Source organism: Nomascus leucogenys, chromosome 18 (assembly GCF_006542625.1).
Source record: "Nomascus leucogenys isolate Asia chromosome 18, Asia_NLE_v1, whole genome shotgun sequence".
In the NCBI taxonomy this organism is placed as follows: domain Eukaryota; kingdom Metazoa; phylum Chordata; class Mammalia; order Primates; family Hylobatidae; genus Nomascus; species Nomascus leucogenys.
Genome location: NC_044398.1, coordinates 27148169 through 27169580, shown reverse-complemented (window position 1 = coordinate 27169580; position 21412 = coordinate 27148169). Strand labels below are relative to the sequence as shown.

General features: G+C 39.2%; 1 protein-coding gene across 25 annotated transcripts in view; it reads left to right on the top strand.

Annotated features, from left to right (window-relative positions):
- The window catches only part of KCNMA1 (potassium calcium-activated channel subfamily M alpha 1), a 770960-nt gene that overhangs the window by 501296 nt on the left and 248252 nt on the right, over positions 1 to 21412 (top strand). For all 25 annotated transcript variants that reach the window (XM_030799216.1, XM_012502971.2, XM_012502968.2 and 22 more), the window contains one exon: positions 15612 to 15687. In XM_030799216.1, coding sequence (XP_030655076.1) covers positions 15612 to 15687 — 76 coding nt within the window. The remainder of the gene's footprint in view (positions 1 to 15611; positions 15688 to 21412) is intronic.

The following is a 21412-nucleotide window of genomic DNA, read 5'->3' as shown; positions in this document are numbered from 1 at the left end:
CCATGCTCCTGGGCATCCTCCGTTTACCCTGATATGCCTGCCCTCGGTTTGATCCCTTTGAGCTGCAAGGCCGATAACAATGACCTTGTCAGACACCACAGAAATAATTGCTCTTCAGGATTTGCGTGGGGCTGCAGGGATTGGAAACGACAGAGGTTTATTGGAACCTTTCAGCTTTTTGGATTTAAAGATTAAGGAGTGAAAGGGAATGGAAAATAGCAAATTGGAAAACCCTGGCAGGCTTTCTGGTATGGGCTGGGATGTGTTTGCTGTTGTGTTTTCTGTCTTGTCCTCTCCCGGGACCTCACATGTGTGAATCTCCAGAGTCTTTTCTCTCTGGGGATCATAGGAACCCTGAACAGTGAATGAGTTATCATTTACCTGTTTATCCCTCAATTTCTGTCAGTACAGTAACTCTGCTTTTATCTGAGAAAGGAGTTCAAGATTCCTTAATCTGTCTGGTTGGTCATTGCTAAAATTCCACAGCACTAGTTCTCAGGAGGAACCTCACCTAGTTGTTCAGGCCCTGGGCACCAAGTTTTGAAGGGACAGCCCTGGCAGGGGGTCCTCCTCACCTGGAGCCAATGGTCTCACATGACTGAATCTTGCACGTGAGTACAGGGCTCAGAGCCAGGAAAACCTGTATTCCAGTCCTGACTTGCCGCTGACTTTATGACTACAACCATAAGTAATTATGCATAAAAATAGAAATTTTGATATAAATATTACAAAAAATTAAAAAACTCAAGAATATTAAAGAAACCCAAAATGTCTGCTTTTGTAACATGGCCAGTCATCATTTTATGCTTCTCTTCTACTTTTTCATTTTACATATAACTATAATTTTCATAGTTTTATCATAGGGAACATGCACTTTATCTTTTACTTCTTTTTTTCCCCAACATTTCCAGTTTGCTATTTTTAAAAAAATTGTGGTGAAGAACACATAACATAAAATTTAACGTTTTAACTATTTTTAAGTGTACAGTTCAATAATGTTAAGTATATTCTATTCTTGCAAAACAGACCTCCAGAACTTTTTCATCTTGCAAACCTGAAACTCTACACCCATTACACAATTAATTTTTCCTCTCCCCTCAGCTCCTGGTAATCGTTATTTTAATTTCTACATTCTACTTCTTTAACTTAACATTATATAAAAAATTTTCCTTGTTATAATCTTTGAGCATATATAATATCCTATAAAGAAGATGTATCAGACTTAAGACCTATTTTTGGATTTTAAGCTGCTTTCTATTTTTCTTGCTTAAGGAACAATTTTGCAATGAGCATCTTTGTTTCTGTAGCATATTTCCATATTTTGTTATATTTTCTTGGGTTACATTCCCAGAAATGGAATTACTTTGATTAATAATGCTGAATTACTTTCTGAAAAGGTTTTATCAGTTTATAATTCCACAATCAAATTATAAGACTATTTCATTGTGGAGTCATCTCCACTAGGTGAAACTCAAATATATTGCTATTAAGTAGAATAAATACAATGCTTACTTATTTTTAATTTGCATTTCTTTTAATTTTTTAAAGCATTTTTCAAGAATACTATATGGTTATTAACTATAGTCACCATGTTATACACTAGATATCTTGAACTTATTTCTCTTATTTAACTGAAATTTTGTATCCTTTGACCAACATCTACCCAACCACCCTTCCCTCCAACCGCCTCAGCCCCTGGTTCTATGAGATCAGCTTTTTTATATGAGTGAGATCATGTGAGATTTGTCATTCTGTGCATGGCTTATTTAACTAAATATAAACTCTAGGTTCATCCACATTGTTGCAAATGAAAGGATTTATCCTTTTTATGGCTGAATAATATGCCATTGTGTATATATATCACATTTTCTTTATTCATTCATCTGTTGATGAACATTGAGGTTGATTTCATACCTTGGCTATTGTGAATAGTGCTGCAAAGAACATGGGAGTGCAGACATCTCTTCAGCACATTGATTTCATTTCCTCTGAATATCTACCCAGTAGTGGGGTTGCTTGATTGTATGGTAGTTCTATTTTTGGGTTTCTGTGGAAACTTTTTACCATTTTCCGTAACAGGTGTGAAGTGATAGTTCATTGTAGTTTTAATTTGCACTTCCCTGATACATAGTGATGTCAAACATTTTAAACATTTACTGTTGGCTATTTGCGTTTCTTCTTTTGAGAAATGTCTATTCAGGTCCTTTGCCCATTTCTTAATTGGGCTATTTGCTTTCTTGCTATTGAATTGTGTTCTCTATATATTTTGAATATTAACCCCTTATCAGATGTATAGTTTTCAAATATTTTTCTCCCATTCTGTAGGCTGTCTCTTCACTCTGTCGATTCTTTCTTTTGTTGGGCCAAGCTTTTTAGTTTGATGTAATCCTCTCTGTCCATTTTTTCTTTTATTGCCTGTGTTTTAGGGGTCATTTCCAAAAAATTTGCCCAGACCATTGTCATGGGGCTTTTTCTCAATGTTTTCTTCTAGTAGTTTCACAGTTTTGGATCTTAAGTCATTAATTCATTATGAGTTGGTTTTTGTATATGGTGTGCATTTTTTTTATTTGAACCAAATTAAGATAAAATAGCTTCATTTAATTAATTTATTTAATGATTATTTACTAGTTATACTTTCTACTTCATGATGTACCTGTTCATGATTTTTGCCTACTTATCAACTAATGATACAGTATTTTACATACATGCTTTTGACATTACAAATAATTTATCCTTATTGTATCATATTTGATTATTTTTTCATTGGATATTGTCTTTATTACGATTTTAAACATGCAGAATTTTGATGTCTTTATGATGGTGGCAGAGCCTATATTTCAAAGATCATATGGCTCCTTTTATGTATGAAATTAGAAATTCTTCTTTTCAGAGGGCTAATAATATATACCTATATTTTCCTCAATTTTTCTGTCCCTTATTATCTATATTTAATTTTTAATTCATCTCAAACTTATTTCCATTATGGTATGAGGTCCATCATTGCATGATGCCTGTCTTCCTTTTGATCTGTGATGACCTCTTTATTGTCTATAAAATTCTTCTGATATAATAGAGTCCATTTCTCTACTGCTTAGTCATTGTTGCCATTCTTTTATTACTTTTTTATTCTATTGCTTTGTGGTAAATGTGACTTAGATGATTTTTGCATTTTATATTTTGATGAAATTTCTTTGTGGCCTAATATGTGGTCAGTTTTTGAGACTGCTCATGGCTGTTATTAAAGAATGTGTGTTCCTAGTTTACTAATATATGTGTGTGTATTTCTGCCCATACATTCAGATACATATAGATATGAATATATCCCAAGGGATTAAATGCTACTTAAATATCCTATATTTGTGCATTCTTGTCATATTTGCTTTATTTATATCAAAGGAATACTTTTAGGTGTATAAAGTTTTTTTTGTTACATATTCTTGGTGGATTGTTCCTTTTATCAATATGAGGTATTACTTTTCCTTTTAATATAATTTTTATATATAATTTTTATATAACTTTTTGCAGTAGCTGCCACTTTATTTGATATAGTCATTGCTCTATTTGTTCCTCTTTGGTCAGCATTTGCCAGGCACATAATTTCCATTCTTTCGTTTCTAACTTTTCTATATGTCTTGTTTGCAATGTATGTCTTTTAAATAGCATGCGTCTGGAATTTGTTATTGTTGCTGTTTTCATGTCCTGTGAATCTCTGTCTTTCCATAGGTGAAAGCAATTTTAATTTAACTTTATTATGATTACAAATATATTTGGACTCTTTTGCCATTGTAACTGTGTTTTCTGATTAATATACCTTTTATTTATTTTTTTCCTTTTCGTTGGATGGGTTAAAGTTTTTGTTCGTTTTTTCTTTTCTCCATTTGATTAAATTCCTTTGTTCTTTTTTTCCTCTAGGCTATGGAATTTATATCCTTAAGGTTTTGATACACATACTTAAACTAATTTTTTTCTGTTAATATATATGATTGATTGTATCCTATCAAGACAAGAATTTCTGCACACCTTTCTTTTTCCCATTGCCCTCTCTCCTTCACACCTCCATCTTCCATGTATTTCCAGAGATTTTAATTTTAGATCATTGTTATTATTTATTCATTTAAAACATACTCAGTCAACACATAAACAAATCCATTACTTTTATCTTTTCCACGTTGCTTCTTGTATCTCCCTTCTTTTGGATTTATTTTTCTTTCAGCTGGCTAAGTATGTATTACTTGGTTCAAATTAATCTGTCCTGAGAATTGTAAAGATATCCTTCTTTTGTTTTCTTGTAACCAGTGAAGCCAGGAGAATTGTGACAATAATTTGACTCTTGTTGCTTTGAAGGGATTTATTTCTTCACATTGGTGTTATAAAATTTCTCCCCACGATATGCTTGGATTTAGGTCTTTTAAAATTTAACCTGCTGGACACTTAAAAGACCTTTCCAATCTGAGGATACAGGTCATTCTTTCTGTCTAGGACACTTTAATGTTATTTTAAATGTTTCCTGTTCTCTATTTCCTTCATTTTTTCCTTCTGGCAACTCAATTACATGGATGTGGAAAACTTTATTCCTGTTTTCTGGGTCTCTTAGTTTTTCTTTTGTACTTTTCGTTCCTGTGCCCCTTTGTATGAAGATGGCTGTGTGATAATCCAGCCCTCTACTTTGCTGTGTGGCTATGTCTATTCTTCTATTAAGTTGGCCTTTTAAGATTTTGATGTTCAAAATTTTAATTGCTAAGATATTTAGTTGATTTTTTGAGTTGAGATAGTTTTTCACAACTCTTTATATTTTTCAAATGTTTTTCTAAAGCAGTTTTTGTTTAATGCTTTGTTAATATTGTATCCTTAAGGGTCAGTTGGCCTGAAGTGTAATACGTGCATTTCTGCATTTCTTGAAGGAAAGTTGCCTTTCCTCAAATGTTTAGCAATTCTTTAGTTTTTTTCTTTTCTTTTCTTTTTTTTTTGAGACTGAGTCTTGCTCTGTTGCCCAGGTTGGAGTGCAGTGGCACGATCTCAGCTCACTGCAACCCCTGCCTCCCGGGTTCAAGCGATTCTCCTGCCTCAGCCTCCTGAGTAGCTGGGATTACAAGCACCTGCCACCATGCCCAACTAATTTTTGAATTTTTAGTAGAGATGGGGTTTCATCATATTGGCCAGGCTGGTCTTGAACTCCTGACCTCAAGTGATCCGCCTGCCTCAGCCTCCTAAAGTGTGGGTATTACAGGTATGAGCCACCATGCCTGGCAACAGCTGGATAAATTTTCATGAAGAGAATGCATTTGAGAAGCCAATGCTCAGCTCAAGAAACAGACATTATTTCCTGTCCCCCCACCCAAGTCCCTTCTCCTGGCAACCTTCCAGTCACTACACCCCACAAAGGTAACCACTCTCCTGAACATATATCAGTTTTGCCCAGTTTTGAACTTCATAAAACTGGGTCATATAGAATGACTCTGTGTCAGGCCTCGTTCTCTCAGTGTTATGCCTGTGTGATTCATCCATGTGGCTATATGTAGGTGTACTTAACAGTGTTTGTTTGTTTGTTTGTTTGGAGATGGAGTCTTGCTCAGCCTCCCAAAGTTCTGAGATGACGGGTGTGAGCCACAGCGCCTGGCCTGTTTTGTGCTTATCTTTGCATTTGAGATTTTCTGTTAGCCTATATGTGAATGCTGTCTTTGTGTGTTGCAGTTGGTCTGGGGGTTACTGAGATATGCTACTGTGTATTTCTATTCGGTAACTGGTCTTACAGCTGTGGAGACAGTGTGTTTCTTCCAAGAGTTACAGTTTACTCAGGATATTGCTCTATTTTAACACCTCAAGTGTAGGCACTTGCTGCCATGTACTGGCTACTCCTGTTTGGCACCTCAGTCAATCAGTGTTATTGTCACAGCCTCCCTCTTCCCAGGGTCAGCCACTTCATTTCACCTTTTGGATGGTTGTTTTCTTCTTCACTGTGATCTCTGCATCCCACCCACACCCCATCAACCTCAGTCTTTATGTATTGACCAAAGACATTTTTAATATTCTGTTTATGATTGTGGAGATATACATATGTGTGTGTATATGTCTTTCTTTCTTATTATGGAAATATATACATGGAAAATATATGTATATGTTTATATAAATATAAATAAATACATATATATGTATACCAAGTCAGTTTCTAACAGAATATCTACCCACATTTTGTGTTTGTCTCTTCTGTGTTGTAATCTCCTCTTCCATTCTTTTTGTTCTTGTGGGATTCTGCTGTTTCCTACCCCTTCAACATTTGTATTACTTTAGTGAAGTTTTGAGAGGGGGCAGATATAAACCATTGTGATCCATCTGCTATGTTTAACTAGAATGCTCTGGATTATCATTTTAATTCACTGATGAATAATTTATATTGGTATTATATACAGAATTTTGGCATCTGTGATCTTAGTGATATTAGAATACAGATGCTTCTCAACTTAACCATGGAGTTATGTCCTCACAAACCCATCATAAACAGAAAATATTTTAAGTTTGTGAATGCATTTAATACCCCTCACCTACCAAACATCATAGCTGAGCCTACCCTATCTTAAACATGCTCAGAACACTTACATTACCTACAGTTGGGCAAAATCATCTAACACAAAGTATATTTTATAATGAAGTGCTGAAAATTTAGTGTAATTTATTGAATACTGTACTGAAAGTGAAAAACAGAATGGTTGTGTGAATACTTAAAAGTATGGTTTCTGGTGAATAGGTATCACTTTTGCACCACTGAAAAGTCAGAAAATCGTAAGTGGAACCATTGTAAGTTGAGGGCCATTTCTACTTTATTTTTGTGCTTTGAGAGTCAGTTTTTGGTCCTCAGTTTATGTTTATTTTATAATATAAGTTAGTAGCTTTAGATCTCATTTTGTATTATGGAACAGTTTAGAATTTTAATAAAATGTATGTACAATAATTTAATCATAAATTATATATGGGTGCAGAGTCTTTCAGGGAAGCTGTTAATATATATTTCAATTTATATCTCAATTGTTATCCTATAATGGATTTCTTTTTTGTGTGTATCAAGTTTCAAAGTTTATGTTTTTCAGAAAGTCATCCCTCTCACTGAGGTTTTTCACAGCTTTATTAGAATATCATTGTGGATAATTTTTCAGAATTTTATTTTATGTTATTTGTTTCTTGTTGCTATTGTTTGCTCCCATAAAATTCTACAGATTTTTAAAATTTTTTTCATATTTATTTGTTTTCTGGTTATTTAGTCATAAACACTAAACTAAAAAATCAGCTTTCTCCTACTGTCAAGACTACTTTTCCCCCAAAATCTTAAGCTGAATGCTTTGTTTTATAAATAATCTCTTATTGTATTATTGATTTAACTTCTAGTTAGCCAGTACGTTCTTTAAAATTGATTTAAATAGAATGATAGTGTGCTTAGACGGTAGATTACTGGTTTTAAATTACTCAAGTGATTATTCGGTTTAAGGGAAATTTGCTATTTGGAGAAAAAATAAAGGGTTCCTCTTTGGGCATACTACTAGCCAAACTAAATAAATACATCAAGATGGATTAACAAGTTAGAGGTTAAAAAAAGAAAATAAAAGATAATCTAAAGCAGTGATTCCCAAACTTGGCTGTACACTGGACCCATCATCATCCATCATCTGGCTGTACATTAGAATCTTCTTGATTAGAAAAATAAAGCTTGGTCCTTTTGGCGCACTATTAACCAAAATAAATAAATACATCAAAACGGATTAACAAATTAAAGGTTAGAGAAAAGAAAATATATTCTGAACCACTGGTTCCCAAACTTGGCTGCACACTTGAATCAGAATTTATACAAATTCTCATGCCCAGCTTGTATCCCAGACCCGGTGAATCTGGTGAAAGCAGGCCTCAGTATTGCTTTAAAATCCTCAGGTGATTGCAATGGCAGAGAACTCTGGGGACCACTGCCTTGCAGCCTTGTTTTCTCAAAGCGTGGTCTTCTGACCAACAGCACTGACAACAGCTTAGAGCTTGTTAGAAATGCAGAGTATCAGGCCCCATCTGAGACCCACTGAGTCAGAATCTGAATGTTTACAAATGCCAGGTGATTCATGTGCACAATGGATTTGAATCCCATGCCTCCAAAGCAAGTGTAGCAAATTAGTGTCCATGGCCTATATATATGAGTAACATTTTACTGGAATATGGTCACACCTATTTGTTTTCCTATTATTTGCAGCAAAGTTGAGTCATTGTGACAGCCTAAAATATTTATTAATATTTACTATATGTTCATTTATAGAAAAAGTTTGCAATGCTTCTCAGCCTGGATGGCTCATTACAATCGCTCTGGAACCTTAAAACTCCCTCTGCCTGAATGTACCCCATGCCCATTAAATCAGAATGCAGGTAGGGGTGCTGAGACCCAGGTGTCAACAATTCTGAAAGTTTCCCAGGTGATTTAAATGTGCAGTCAAAGTCCAGAACTAGTGCCCTACAAGTACAAAGAAAAAAAATATAGATGCAGTAAAAAAAAAAAAAAAAATTATCTATATGATGGGGATGGCCAAAAAAATGTTAAAAAAAAAGGGAACATGGTAGAAAGATTGATATATTTTAGAATTCATAGGGAAAGAAACCCACCTTAAGTAAAATTTGACAGTAGGAAAAATACTTTAAGCCAAATTGAGAAGAATGACGAACTGTGGGAGATAATATATGGTATACAAAATCTTCTTTATATGAGAACACAATTGTATTACTACAATTAAGATAAATACACAGGCAGACTGGCAAAGGCCACTCTAAAGCACTTTAGAGAAGAAAATAAAATGACTAATAATTATATGAAAAAATAATTAGCTTCATTTGTTAAGATAGAAAAGCAAAATAAAACAGCCATGAGCTCTTATTTGGGGTCTATCAAATTAGGATTTTGTTTTTTAATTTTTAAATTTTTAATTATTTTGAGATGGACTCCCACTCTGTAGCCCAGGCTGGAGTGCAGTGGCGAGATCTCGGCTCACTGCAACTTCCACCTCCCAGGTTCAAGTGATTCTCCTGCCTCAGCCTCCCAAGTAGCTGGGATTACAGGCACATACCACTACACTTGGTTAATTTTTTTGTATTTTTGGTAGAGACAGGGTTTTACCATGTTGGCCAGGCTGGTCTTGAACTCCTGACCTCAAGTGATCAGTCCACCTCAGCCTCCCAAAGTGCTGGGATTACAGGCATGAGCCACCATGCCTGACCTTGAATTGGGATTCTTACCCTCCTTCCCTCCCTCCTTCCCCTCCTGCCTCCTGCCTTCCTGACTTCTCTCCTTCTCTCCCTTCTTGCCTGCCTGCCTGCCTGCCTGCCTGCCTGCCTGCCTGCCTGCCTGCCTTCCTTCCTTCCTTCCTTCCATCCATCCTTCCTTCCTTCCTATTTTCTCTATCACAGTACTCAATCCAGTGGGAATACAGGCAAAAGAACATTTGCATACTGAAGGGAATGCAAATTGTGAGGACAAGTTGGTAAGATGTATCACAAGTCTTGAAAGTGTGTGCGTGGGTCCTAATGTCTGAATTGGAAATGACTGGCTCAAGTCTGTACAGGACAGTGGCTAGAAGCTTGGGCTTTGTGGAGTTTGTCACATTTGGGGTGAAACCTGGCTCTGTTGCTTTCAAACTGTGCTGGATACACTGTCTCGTTTGTTTCTCCTTAGCTATTTTCTTCTGTGGTACGTATTTTTTAAAAAAGATATAGTTAGAAGTTTTAGTGTGTGTAAGTAATTAAATATACTAGATATCATCAATAATAATAGATTGATGTCATTGTCAACATCATCATTTCACCAGTAATTTAAAATGACAGTAACACTATATGTACTCTGTGTGTGTGTGTGTGTGTGTCTGTGTGTGTGTGTGTGTGTGTGTGTCTTTCTGGGCTTTCTGGTCCATCTTGATGACTTTTCTGTGGCGTGTGTACACTCCTATGCTATGGTAATTCTCCACCTTCACATGATGAAATTACCATTTACTGAGTGCCTCCAATATACCCACATGGACTCTTAGAATGCTCGGTCTTCTGGTCTGCAGATCACCAGGGTAGGATTTAATGCCCATGCCTGTGAGGGAATAAGGGTGGAGAACTCAGGCTGGGTGCAGCTGCCTGGGAAGCCTCAGCCCATCCCACAGGAAACAGTGCCACTAGATGGCCCTTCAGAGTTATCCCAAATTGAGGCAAGGCAGCTGACCTTTGTCCCTGCATCAGCCAGCCTTTGTGTGGGTGGGGGGTGGGGGGTAGGGGGGCACCACCACTGACAGGGGATGTAGCCCCAGGTGAGGCAGCTCCTTGTAGCAGAGGGCAGTTCTCATGAAGGGACTAGCTCTGAGCCTTTAGCAGGTCACTCTTCAAGAGCCCAGGACAAATAAGGTCCCTGAAGAGGGGATCTGGGCTGTACCCTACAGCATCTGCTATAGCTCATGTCTTTTATTCATTTAATGCAGTCCTAGATATGATACCCTCGTATTTTATTTAGGATTATTGTTGTTAGTCATTAGTGTGATAAGCTTGCCATTTAAAAAAGAAAATGCATGGGGAACTTGCGTCCAGGTAATGCCAACTTTCTAAACCAATACAGAACATGGAAAAACACAGGTAAGTCCATTTTTAAGGCTTGATCATATAATGGAGAATAGATGGAGAAGTTTACTATTTTTGAAACTGTAAAAAACTCACTTGTAAAACTCTCTGAACCTGGAAACTTTTGGGGAGGGCATGTAATTCCTGGCTTTTGGTACACACACATTTTTTTCTCCACAATTCTATTATAGCTATTTTGTGTTGCCTTAGAAAATCATTTATTTCAGAGATTTTATAGAATAAAAATAAGAAAAGATGCTATAAAATGGAGAAGATGAATGATTGTTACCATAGAGTTCCCCCTCTCACCTCTTATCCTGGTCTCCTCTCTTAGCCTGAAGTCGCTGTCTGTAGTCTTCTGGGCTCTTTCTGGGTATAGCCAGAGTGGTCATTGGTTAAGGCTTTTCCCTATTGAGGCTACTTTCTACTCCTCAAGAGTGCAGCCCTGACCTCTCTCAGGGGACCCCGCAGGGCTTCTGGCTTTTCCCTTTAGTAGGCAACGTATAGTCTCAGAATTCTGAGTGTGGATTATCTAACCTTTAACTCCGCCATCTAATTATTTCTTAAAACTTTGATTCGCTCATTCAGTTCAAACAAGGATTTATTGAGCCTTCACCTTATACCAGACACTATGTTTAATGTTGGAAATATAGCCCTGAACAAAACAGACATCAGCCCCTCCCCTCATAGAGCTGATGTTACAGAGAGGGAGACAGAAAGCAACCACATAACCGAGTGCTAGTGCTTCATGCTGAGGAGAAAAGTGAAGCAGGAAACAGGATAGGGAGTTGCACGGGTGGTGTGGGAGGAGTTGCATGTTTAGGTCGGGTAGCCAGGGAAAGTCACGCTGATCAAGGGACATTGAGTAAGAACCCAAAGGAGGTAAGGGAGTATGCCATGTGGGCATCTGGCAAACAGCATTCCAGGCAGAGAGGCTGCATGTGCAGAGGCCCTGGGGCAGTAGCATACCTGTGTGTTCAAGGGTCACTGAAGACATCTGCCAGATCAGCGGACAGTAGTAGGAGTGGCAGTAGGAAGTCATCAGATCCAAAAAGAGATAGTGCTGGTGGTGGGATGGTGTTGCTTTAGGCCTTTGAAGGACTTTGACTTTTACTCTGTGTGAAATGGGTGGCATTGGAGGCTTCTGAGCAGAGACCACAAGGGGTCCAGGGCAGAAAGCGATTAGGAAGCTGATACGGTTTGGCTGTGTCCCTACCCAAATCTCATCTTGAATTGTAGTTCCCATAATACCCACATGTTGTAGGAAGGACCCTGTGGAAGGTAATTGAATCATGGGGGCAGTTACCTCCATGCTGCTGTTCTCGTGATAGTGAGTGAGTTCTCACAAGATCTGATGGTTTTATAAGGGGCTTTTCCCTCTTACGCTCAACACTTCTCCTTCCTGCCACCATGTGAAGTAGGATGTGTTTGCTTCCCCTTCTGCCATGACTGTAAGTTTCCTGAGGCTTCTCTAGCCCTGTGGAACTGAGTCAATTAAACCTCTTTCCTTTATAAATTACCCAGTCTCGGGTATGTCTTTATTAGCAGAGTGAGAACGGACTAATACAGAAGCTGTTGTGAATGATTCCTGAAAGACCAACCATTTCTCCAGATAGTCTGGCCTGATCTGAGGATAAAATGTAGACTGACTTTTTTAACCTATGGAGAACTTCATTGACTCATTTGCAGGAATGAAACTCAGTGCCATAAAAATGCCCAGTATGAGGCAGTCAAATAAGCAAGGGCCACCCTTGTTCAGCCCACAGGGGTCTTGCTCCTACATCACCCTGGGTCTCTTTTGCAAGGAGACATTTCCCTCTGGTCTCCATGTTGGGAAAAATAAATGATTCTCTTGCAAGCCAGTTTGTTTTTCTCTCATATGTATACACTATTAATCTTATCCTGTCTCCCTGCTTGCTTTTGTTAAGAAGGTGCTCAGAGCTAGATCTGCACTTTGTGTCTAGCAAGAATATAGGACCCTGTGGCCTCTGCATTCATTTCTTTCCTGCCCTCACTTTCATGCACCTTAATTAAAAGAAAAGCTTTCATTCTACTATATTTGTGTAACTCACTCAAATGTGGCAAGCTGCCAATCAGCAATGGATATACGATACAAACACCATCGTTTAAAGATAAAAAGAAGAAATCCAGTTTGAAGTTCAGGTTGTTTGTATTCTATTTTTAGTTCCATAAATAAAAGCATATCTATGCACACACAGAATGTTCAGGATTAAACCCTAAGCGGCTAATACATTGCTAGCGTGTATTTCTACAGAAGTGCCTCTTATCTATGGTTTTGCTTCCTGAGGTTTCAGTTACCCCCAGGCAACTGTAGTCTGAAAATACTAAATAGAAAATTCTAGAAATAAAAAATTCATAAGTTTTAAGTTGCACCCTGTCCTGCTTGGTCCCTTCTGGGACAAGAATCCTCCCTTTGTCCGGCACATCCGTACCATCTGCACTCCCTGGCCATTAGTCTCTCAGTGCCCTTCAGTGAGCAGACCCATGTCTTGCTGTAACCCATGTTACCTGTGTTCAACTAACCCATATTTTACTTAATAATGGCCCCAAAGCACAAGTATAGTGATGCTGGTACATATTGTCATAATTGTTCTATTTTATTATTGCCATTGTTAATCCCTTCCTGTGCTAATTTATAAGTTAAATTTTACCATAGGTGTGTGTATATAATACATATAGGATTTGGCACTATCTGAGGTTTCAGGCATCCACTGGGAGGTCTTGGAATGTATCCCTCGAGGAACATGGAAGAGTGTTGTTATCTTTCATAGTTTCAGTGCTAACTGCCAGTCACCTTCTACTCCACGTTTCTACATTTGTCGTTTTAGCTCAGCAATATGCAACAGTGATACTGGTATGAGATAACAGTCTAGGTTGGGCTGGAAGGTTAGGACCAGCAGTAGAGTCTGTTATAAATTTAATTTCCAGCCCTTGCCCCCTCCCATTCTGATTTAGCAAGTCTTGTGAACTTCTTTGGAAACTTTATGTGCACACTGAGCAAACAATGTATTTTTTGAGACCTTAGAATTTGAAAATTTTTTGTTACTTTTATTCTTGAACAACCACTTGACTGGGTATAAAAATCTTGGGTCAGATTCTGTTTGTCTAAAAATTCTGAAAATTGCCCAATTGCCATTTAACACATTGTTAAATATAATGATCTTAGTTACATTAATGGTAAATAACTCCATCAACACTGGTGGTTTATTTTTATTGCTTGATTTTAATACTTTAAATGTGAAAATGAAAAGCCAGATGCTTCTTGGCATTGGTCTCTAAGAACTGATCCTTCATTTTACCTTTTAGTCTCCAGTCATTTTTTCATATCTCAAAAGTTCTTTTCTGTTATGTCCTGGCCTTTGCTTATGATTAATGTGATGTTTTGACTTCCCTTTGGAACACATTTTATTCATGGGTTGGATCTCTGTGATCTCCACTGTGTTTCTATTTTCTGAAGTTTCATCTTTTTTTTTTCTCCCTTTCTCTTATTTTCTCTGCTTTCTGAGATGACTTCTTAGTTTTGTACTCTGCGCCGTGGTCGTTTTTCAGCAGTGCTGAGTCAGCCTTTCATCAGCTCAGTTACAACTGTGCTTTTGGCCGTGAGCCTTTTTATTTCATCAACATCCCGTCTCATCTCTGCAATTATTTAATAAAAGTTATATAAGTATTATTTAGCATAGAAGGAGAATGTTTTCAAAAAAAGTCTTCTGTTCATGATGGTTAATCCTTTTCAGATGAGAAATTATTTTTTTGAGCCAATCCTTTTCTCCCTCTTTCCTTGTACTGTCAGATTTTCCCCCACCCCATGAACTTTAAGTTAATTTTCCCTTATTACCTAAACAGCTCCACGCTGGGCGCAGTTAGTGTACTCCTTGTTCAAGTAGAAGGTAGTAAGGATTCCTTCCCACCACTCTTCCCTACGCTGCCCTTTACTGGCTCACAGGTGTGGGAGAACAAAGCCCCACTCACGGGCGTGGAGTTGTCTGTCAACTCAGTGCACTGGAGGGATTCGCACTGCCTTTGGCACGTGGTGGTGCCTAATGCTTCTAGAAAGTCTGCAAAAGAAAATCCCCTTGGGAGTGGGTGTGACATTCAATGTGTCTCAAAGCAGTGACAAACCAGCATTTTGTAAGTAATTCCCTTGCACGATAGCCAAATTGTTATAGCCCAGGACTGACTCTGAATGTTTTGACTCATAAATTTCACCTGAACAGAAATATAATTCACTCTTAGCTGTTAAAACATAATAATTTGCATTTTAAAATGTCCTTGATGTGTTTTTCCTTGTCCATCTCTCTTCTGCCACCTAAACACTGATGCTTCTTTTCCATTCAAGACAGGTTGTTGATTTAGAAAGGACAAACCATTTATCTTAACACTTAATAGAAGGGGAACTATATAAATTTTGAATCCTGAAGTTGTGGGGTGTGATATCTCACTGATCTTTTTTTATTTTATTGGGAGGAAAATATAGAAGTTTGTAGAAAACAGATAACACTGTGGGCTGTACTCTTCATTTTATCAGGGCTGAAGATAAAGATAAAAAATAAAATCCATCAAAGACATAAGGTTATCCGATTTATTCTCAATCTGCTCTTAGCGCAAGGGTTACCCTGAGCTATCACAATTTCTAGGATCTTTCAGAGACAAAATCCTACCAGACAACTAGGTAACTTAGAAACAGTGCTTTCAATCAGAGATCACCAAATGAAAAGTCTCATTAACCTGGCTTCTCCCCATGAGCCCTTCCTCTAAAGAGGTTCTGAACAGGCCACCTTTACAAAGAGAAAGTCCATTTCCCAGTCGAGATTAAACCAGTCAAGAATCAGAATGAAGGAATATGTCCGAAGTACCAGCTGGTTTATCTTCTGCAAGAACTTCCCATCCCTTCGACCCTTGGGAACTGTAAATCAAATGGCAGACTGTGAACATTAAAATCACGCATTGAAAATAATGCATCTCTATTTCATTCTTTTTTCCAGGTTTGAGATTTTTAAGAGCTCTGAGACTGATACAGTTTTCAGAAATTTTGCAGTTTCTGAATATTCTTAAAACAAGGTAAGATGTTCTTCGTCATATTTTTTTCATTCCAGTCCCCTATGCCAAGTTGCAAATATCAGGTGTGTTTGCTTTCATCACAATAACATTATTAATAGTTATATTATTCACAGAAAGAGTGATCTAACACAGAGAGGGAGAGAAAACCCAGAGTAGGGTTTGAGTTGCTCTCTTCTGCAGGGCCAGGGAACTATGTGGTGAAAAGAGAGAAATAGCTGTGCATGCAGGGAAGTAGGGACAATTTTAGGGACACATAGCTGATATCTGGGTGCCCAGTGGGGTTGCCCAGATAAGAGCCATGGTGTCAAGGGGAGAGGTGCACAGTGAATGAGGGATAGCTTTGCTCATTGATTGGGAAGTCCTTGCTGCTAGATTCTAAATCGCCCCTTTATTACATCACTAAATAAGAAATTGAACCCAGTCGTAAAGGCAATAGAAGCAATGCTGTGAGAGGCAATCACAAACCTCATACGGCAAACAGAAAATCATTTCATTTCAAAGCACATTTTAGATGTTCACTTTATATCCATATAGCCCTTGGGGCTTGCTCTGTGAATTGCCTTTTGGGGGAAAACCTACAAACCTCCTGCCGAATGCACCATGAATACTTCTGTTAACTGCGTTATGATCTGGAAAACACAACTGGACCAGGAGGAAAAGCCCCCAGAGGATCCCTTTCCTGATGACCTGCTGCCTTGCAGAGCTGGCCTGAAACCAGGGCTGTCTTGATGAATAAACTAATAAAAGAGGTTAGACGTGCCCTAATGGAGAATAAGTACAGGCCATAAATTTCTCTTCTAGGAAATTACACTCTAAGAAGCTCACTTCTAATGTTCCATTTCCTCTTTGGTTGCCCTTTATGCATTTGATAAATGATTAAAAACAGGACACCTCCATATTTTGTGATTTGTAATTAATATATCTGTAGTTTTGAGGATTAGATTCAGCATCATTTTCCTGGTAACACAGGCTGGGACCCAGCTTCCTGAATGAACCTGACACAGCCAACAAATTCAACCTATGATTGGCTTTACTCCTTGGGTGTTAGTGTTTTTCTTGCTTGTTTATTATATTTTGCTTTAATTCCAAATTGGTTTCCTCTCTCTGACTGCTCATCTATGTGACTGTGAGGTCAAATTCACTTTCTATTAGCCAAGTTGAAAAGAAAAAGAGAATCCAATGGCACCGAAGTCTTTAAAAGTATGTCCTCCTGCCTTTTACTGTTCGTTATCCTGAGATAAGAATTTATCAGTCCTCTATTTATTAGCAATAATGTTATATTATTCATATACAGTGAATATTGTAATTCTTCATATTTTTCTGAGTGCCAATAACCTTGATTTCTGCCTTTTAATTATTCTATGTGCTAGAATCATATTACTTTTGAAATGTAAATGATCAATGAAGCTAGCATCTCTCCAATATTTAGCTAGTCAGATTCACTCCACTAGACTGTGTTTTTTTTTTTTTTTTTTTTTTTTTGAGACGGAGTCTTGCTCTGTTGCCCAGGCTGGAGTGCAGTGGCGCAATCTCGGCTCACTGCAAGCTCCGCCTCCCGGGTTCACACCATTCTCCTGCCTCAGCCTCTCCAAGTAGCTGGGACTACAGGTGCCCGCCACCACGCCCGGCTAATTTTTTGTATTTTTAGTAGAGACGGGGTTTCACTGTGGTCTCGATCTTCTGACCTCGTGATCCGCCCGCCTTGGCCTCCCAAAGTGCTGGGATTACAAGCGTGAGCCACCGCGCCCGGCCTAGACTGTGTTTTAAAGGTGGAATGCGTGAGTACCCAGCAACAAGCATAAAGCCTTGTTTTTAAGAGACACTTATTTTTTTTGGTAGGGATGGTGTTTTGTGACACTCTCTAACATCGGGTAGTGTCTGTCTCTCCCTATTTCACAATTACATCATATGTCAGGGGGATTTTTCTTCTCTGATGCCAGCATTTTGAAAAGGTTCCATTGCTCTGAGGAGTACTGTCTACTCCCTGGACCGTTTTAGAACTTGAGAAAATGATGGACCATCTGAATATCTTTTTCTGACCTTCTGCTAGGACACTCACCTCTCTTTCCTTTGGATGCGGGAAGTGGCTGTGGCATCCCTGGTGGTCAGCTCACTTGCCAACTGCACTCAGTGCCCCCTCTCTCAGTGCAGAGGGGGGAAGCTGAAGCAGCCAGCCAGGGGATGAGGGAGAGAACGGCCCTAGGGAAGAGTCACGGGGTGGAAGGCTGGCTGGGCATCTGCCATCCGGGCCCCAAAACAGCCTTTTTCCAGCACCCGACTTCCCACTGTATGAAACTCTTGTTGTTAGAGGGTGCTTTTCGCCACAAACCCACAACCTGGGTTTTCAGAGTTCCCTTCACTTATGGTCATAACCAGATGGTTGAGATAATTCAGCAAGCCTGGAGTGAGCACCCATTGGTTTCAGCAGCAAGGTGGGTGCTAGGAGTCCTTCTGTCAGAGAACTTGCTGGGTAGGGGGCCAGGCCGCCTGATGGTGTGGTTAATGCTGATGTCAGTATGCCCAGGGGTTGAGAGCTGGGCTTAGCCTGAGTTGTGGGGCAGTCAAGGATCTTTTCGAGGAGAAGGTTACTTTTAGGTAAGCCTTGTAGAAAACTTAAGTGTCATCCTCGTGGGGCTGGGCATGTGAGGGGTAGGGTGGGGGTTGACTTCTAATCAAGGAAGCTGCTAACAGCACACTGGTGTGACAGCATAGCACTTGGGGAAACTTTGGGTAATTCTGCACTCCTGGACATTAAGCGTTCTGTGATGGAAAGAGGAGGATGAGGTTAAGAGGGTAGGAAAGGCCAGGTCACCAGGCACAGAAGCAAACGTCATGTAATTGTAAGAAATCTAGAAGCTTTAGGACAACTCTCTGAGGCCATTCTCTCTCCGGGTGCTGGCCTGGCTAATCTTGGCTCCTTCCTTTTGGGCATCCCCAAGTGTAGATCCCAAAGTTCTGTCCCAGAGAAAGTGCAGCCTTGGCTTTTGTAGGGTTTTGCACTTTTGAGCGATTCTCCTGTGACTCTTCCATACTCTGCTGCTTCCATAGCGGTCCTTCCAGGAGGGTGGGTTGGGGGACCCATGTAATCGTCTTTAGGGATATTTTGTCTGGCTCTGTTTGGCGGTGAGTTCCTGCCAATCTGTGGCATTAGGCAGGGATGGAGGCTTTGCAATGTGATTTGAAATAATGATTTGGAGTTGCTGTTTCATTTCCAGTACTTTGGCTGCCTCACTGGGCCAAGAGCTGAAAGAAATAAGGCAGAGAAGCATCAGGTGGGCAGAAAGGTTGATAAAGAATTAAGAAGGCAGCAGAAGGAAAATTAAAGTGCATGGGATGAAATGGGCGAATCACAGCTATGTGACCAGCATCAGGCCCTTTCCCAAACTGCAAGCCCACAGGGGGCCTAGAATACTCCATAGCCTGAAACGGGCCAATTAAAGGGGAGACAAGGAGACTCCCTCTCACTATTGAGGTTTTGGCAGTTTCTCAGTTGCCCTGCAAACTGGAGATCTAACACACAGGTGCTAGAACACTTATTCTACTGTCAGAGGAAAGTCAGCAGCTGTGTTTAAAGGCTGTAATTCCACATCTCATTGACTGTGGTAAATATTGATGACTAAAACATGGATCACTCAGCAATTTTTTCTAAAATGGGAATTTCCTTATTGTTTCCTCTAATTTTTCTTTTCTTTTCTTTTCTTTTTTTTTTTTTGAGATAGACTCTCGCTCTGTTGTCCAGGCTGGGCATGATCTCAGCTCACTGCAACCTCCGTCTCAAGCCATTCTCCTGCCTCAGCCTCCCGAGGAGCAGGGATTAGAGATGCCCGCCACCACACCTGGCTACTTTTTGTATTTTTAGTAGAGACAGAGTTTCACCATGTTGGCCACACTGGTCTCGAACTTTTGACCTCAGGTGATCTGCCCACTTTGGCCTCCCAAAGTGCTGGGATTACAGGTGCGAGCCACTGTGCCCAGCCTGTTTCCTCTAATTTTTAAAATATGTTCATGGTAAACATTGCAACAACACACAAAATCATAAAAGCATAAAGTAAAATTGCCTCCACATCACACCTACTTTGAGATAACTATTACATCTACTATGTCACCTTTTGTTTCTCACATAGCATTCCACGATATGCATGAGTCATCATGTACCTAACCAATATGGTTTTGGGAGGCGTTTTTGAAACTAAAACATTACTACTCACATGAACTTAGAAATGGCTCCAAGATAAAGTTTGTAAAGAAGAATATTCTATATGGAGACTGCAAGAGATGTGCAGGGAGAGGCCAAATCATGCAGGTTCTTAGATTCATGGACTTTACTGAGAACAAAGGAGAGCTGTTGAAGGATTTTAATCAGGAGAGGAAATGTGGTTAGACTGACATTTTAGAAAGATCCACTATTCCAACAGTTGTATAGAGAATGGGGTTGAAGCATCAAAGACCTCATAGACCATAAGACCAATTAGGAGGCAGTAGTCCAGGGAAGAGGTATTAGGGCATGGCCTTAGGCAGTGCAAATTGGGGCAGAGAGAGAAGAAGGGATCTAGAGATAATTAAGGGATTGAATTGGCAGAGTTTCACTTTGCTCCACTCATGTTATCGTTTAGACCATTTATGTTAGTGTGGTGCAGTCCAGTTAACGTTTTAGGGGGTGGGTATTTTACATCTGTCCAGCAAAGAGAGCAGTAAAACAGAACAAGGCCAGCAGCACCTGGCAATACCAGAAACAAAGAGAAAAATTAGAGACAAGCAGAACAGGGACAAATGTGCACTTCTTTGTACAAAGTGCATGGCATTTTCTGTGTTCACTGAAACATGTCTTGTTAAACATGTAGAGGACAAAGGAGGCCCCAGAAGCTCTGGGTTGACAGCTGTAATCTCTGGAGCCAGAGCTTCTCTTGCAGCATCCACAGTTTCTTGGAAGAGGTCTCTAATCTACAAGAATCCTGTGCCTGACCTATCATGATTCACTGTGTCCATCGATGTGAATTAGAACTCATGGGATGGAGACTCAGGAATTGTATTGGCAACATGAGAATGATTTACTTTAGATGGATCAGGTGTTCATGATAAGATCATAATCTCCCTCAAAGCTTAGGAAGCAGGCTAGAATCTGAATGGTTCAAATCATTCTAACCATTGGTAGCTTCATGTTTGGCCCAGATCCCTGGGCTTGACCAGGAAGGCTATGACTATCTCCACACAGAGATGTATAACCTTTGCTATGCAGAGCACACAGCCCTGCTCCTGGCGTGCCCCACTCTTTCTTCCCAAGGACCCCTACTTAACCTGGCAAGATTCACATTTCAGAGTATGGAGAATGCCCACCGGAGGTTAACCTTGCATCTTTTGCTTGTAGCTTTCAGATGTGTGGTCATAGAGTTTCATTTAGAAAGCAAATTACTAAACCTAGGGATCCGTGATAATATTGATGTCATAAAAATAATCAGATTTCAGAGCTAAACATGGACTGTTTTAGCAACAATGATTAAATGTTCTGCATATGGCAAGAGCTCCCTAACACACTACTAATATCACTGTAACCATCATTTAGAGTTTAATAATCACCATATTTAGGTCATTTTTCCAAAGCACCAGGAGGCTCAGACTCCAAATAGGTTTAATATCTCAAGAGGTCTCCACATGGTTGTTGGTGGGACACTGCTTTGTTCAGGTCCCAAGAATCCAGGAGTATGTAAGTGAAGCCACTTGGTATTTA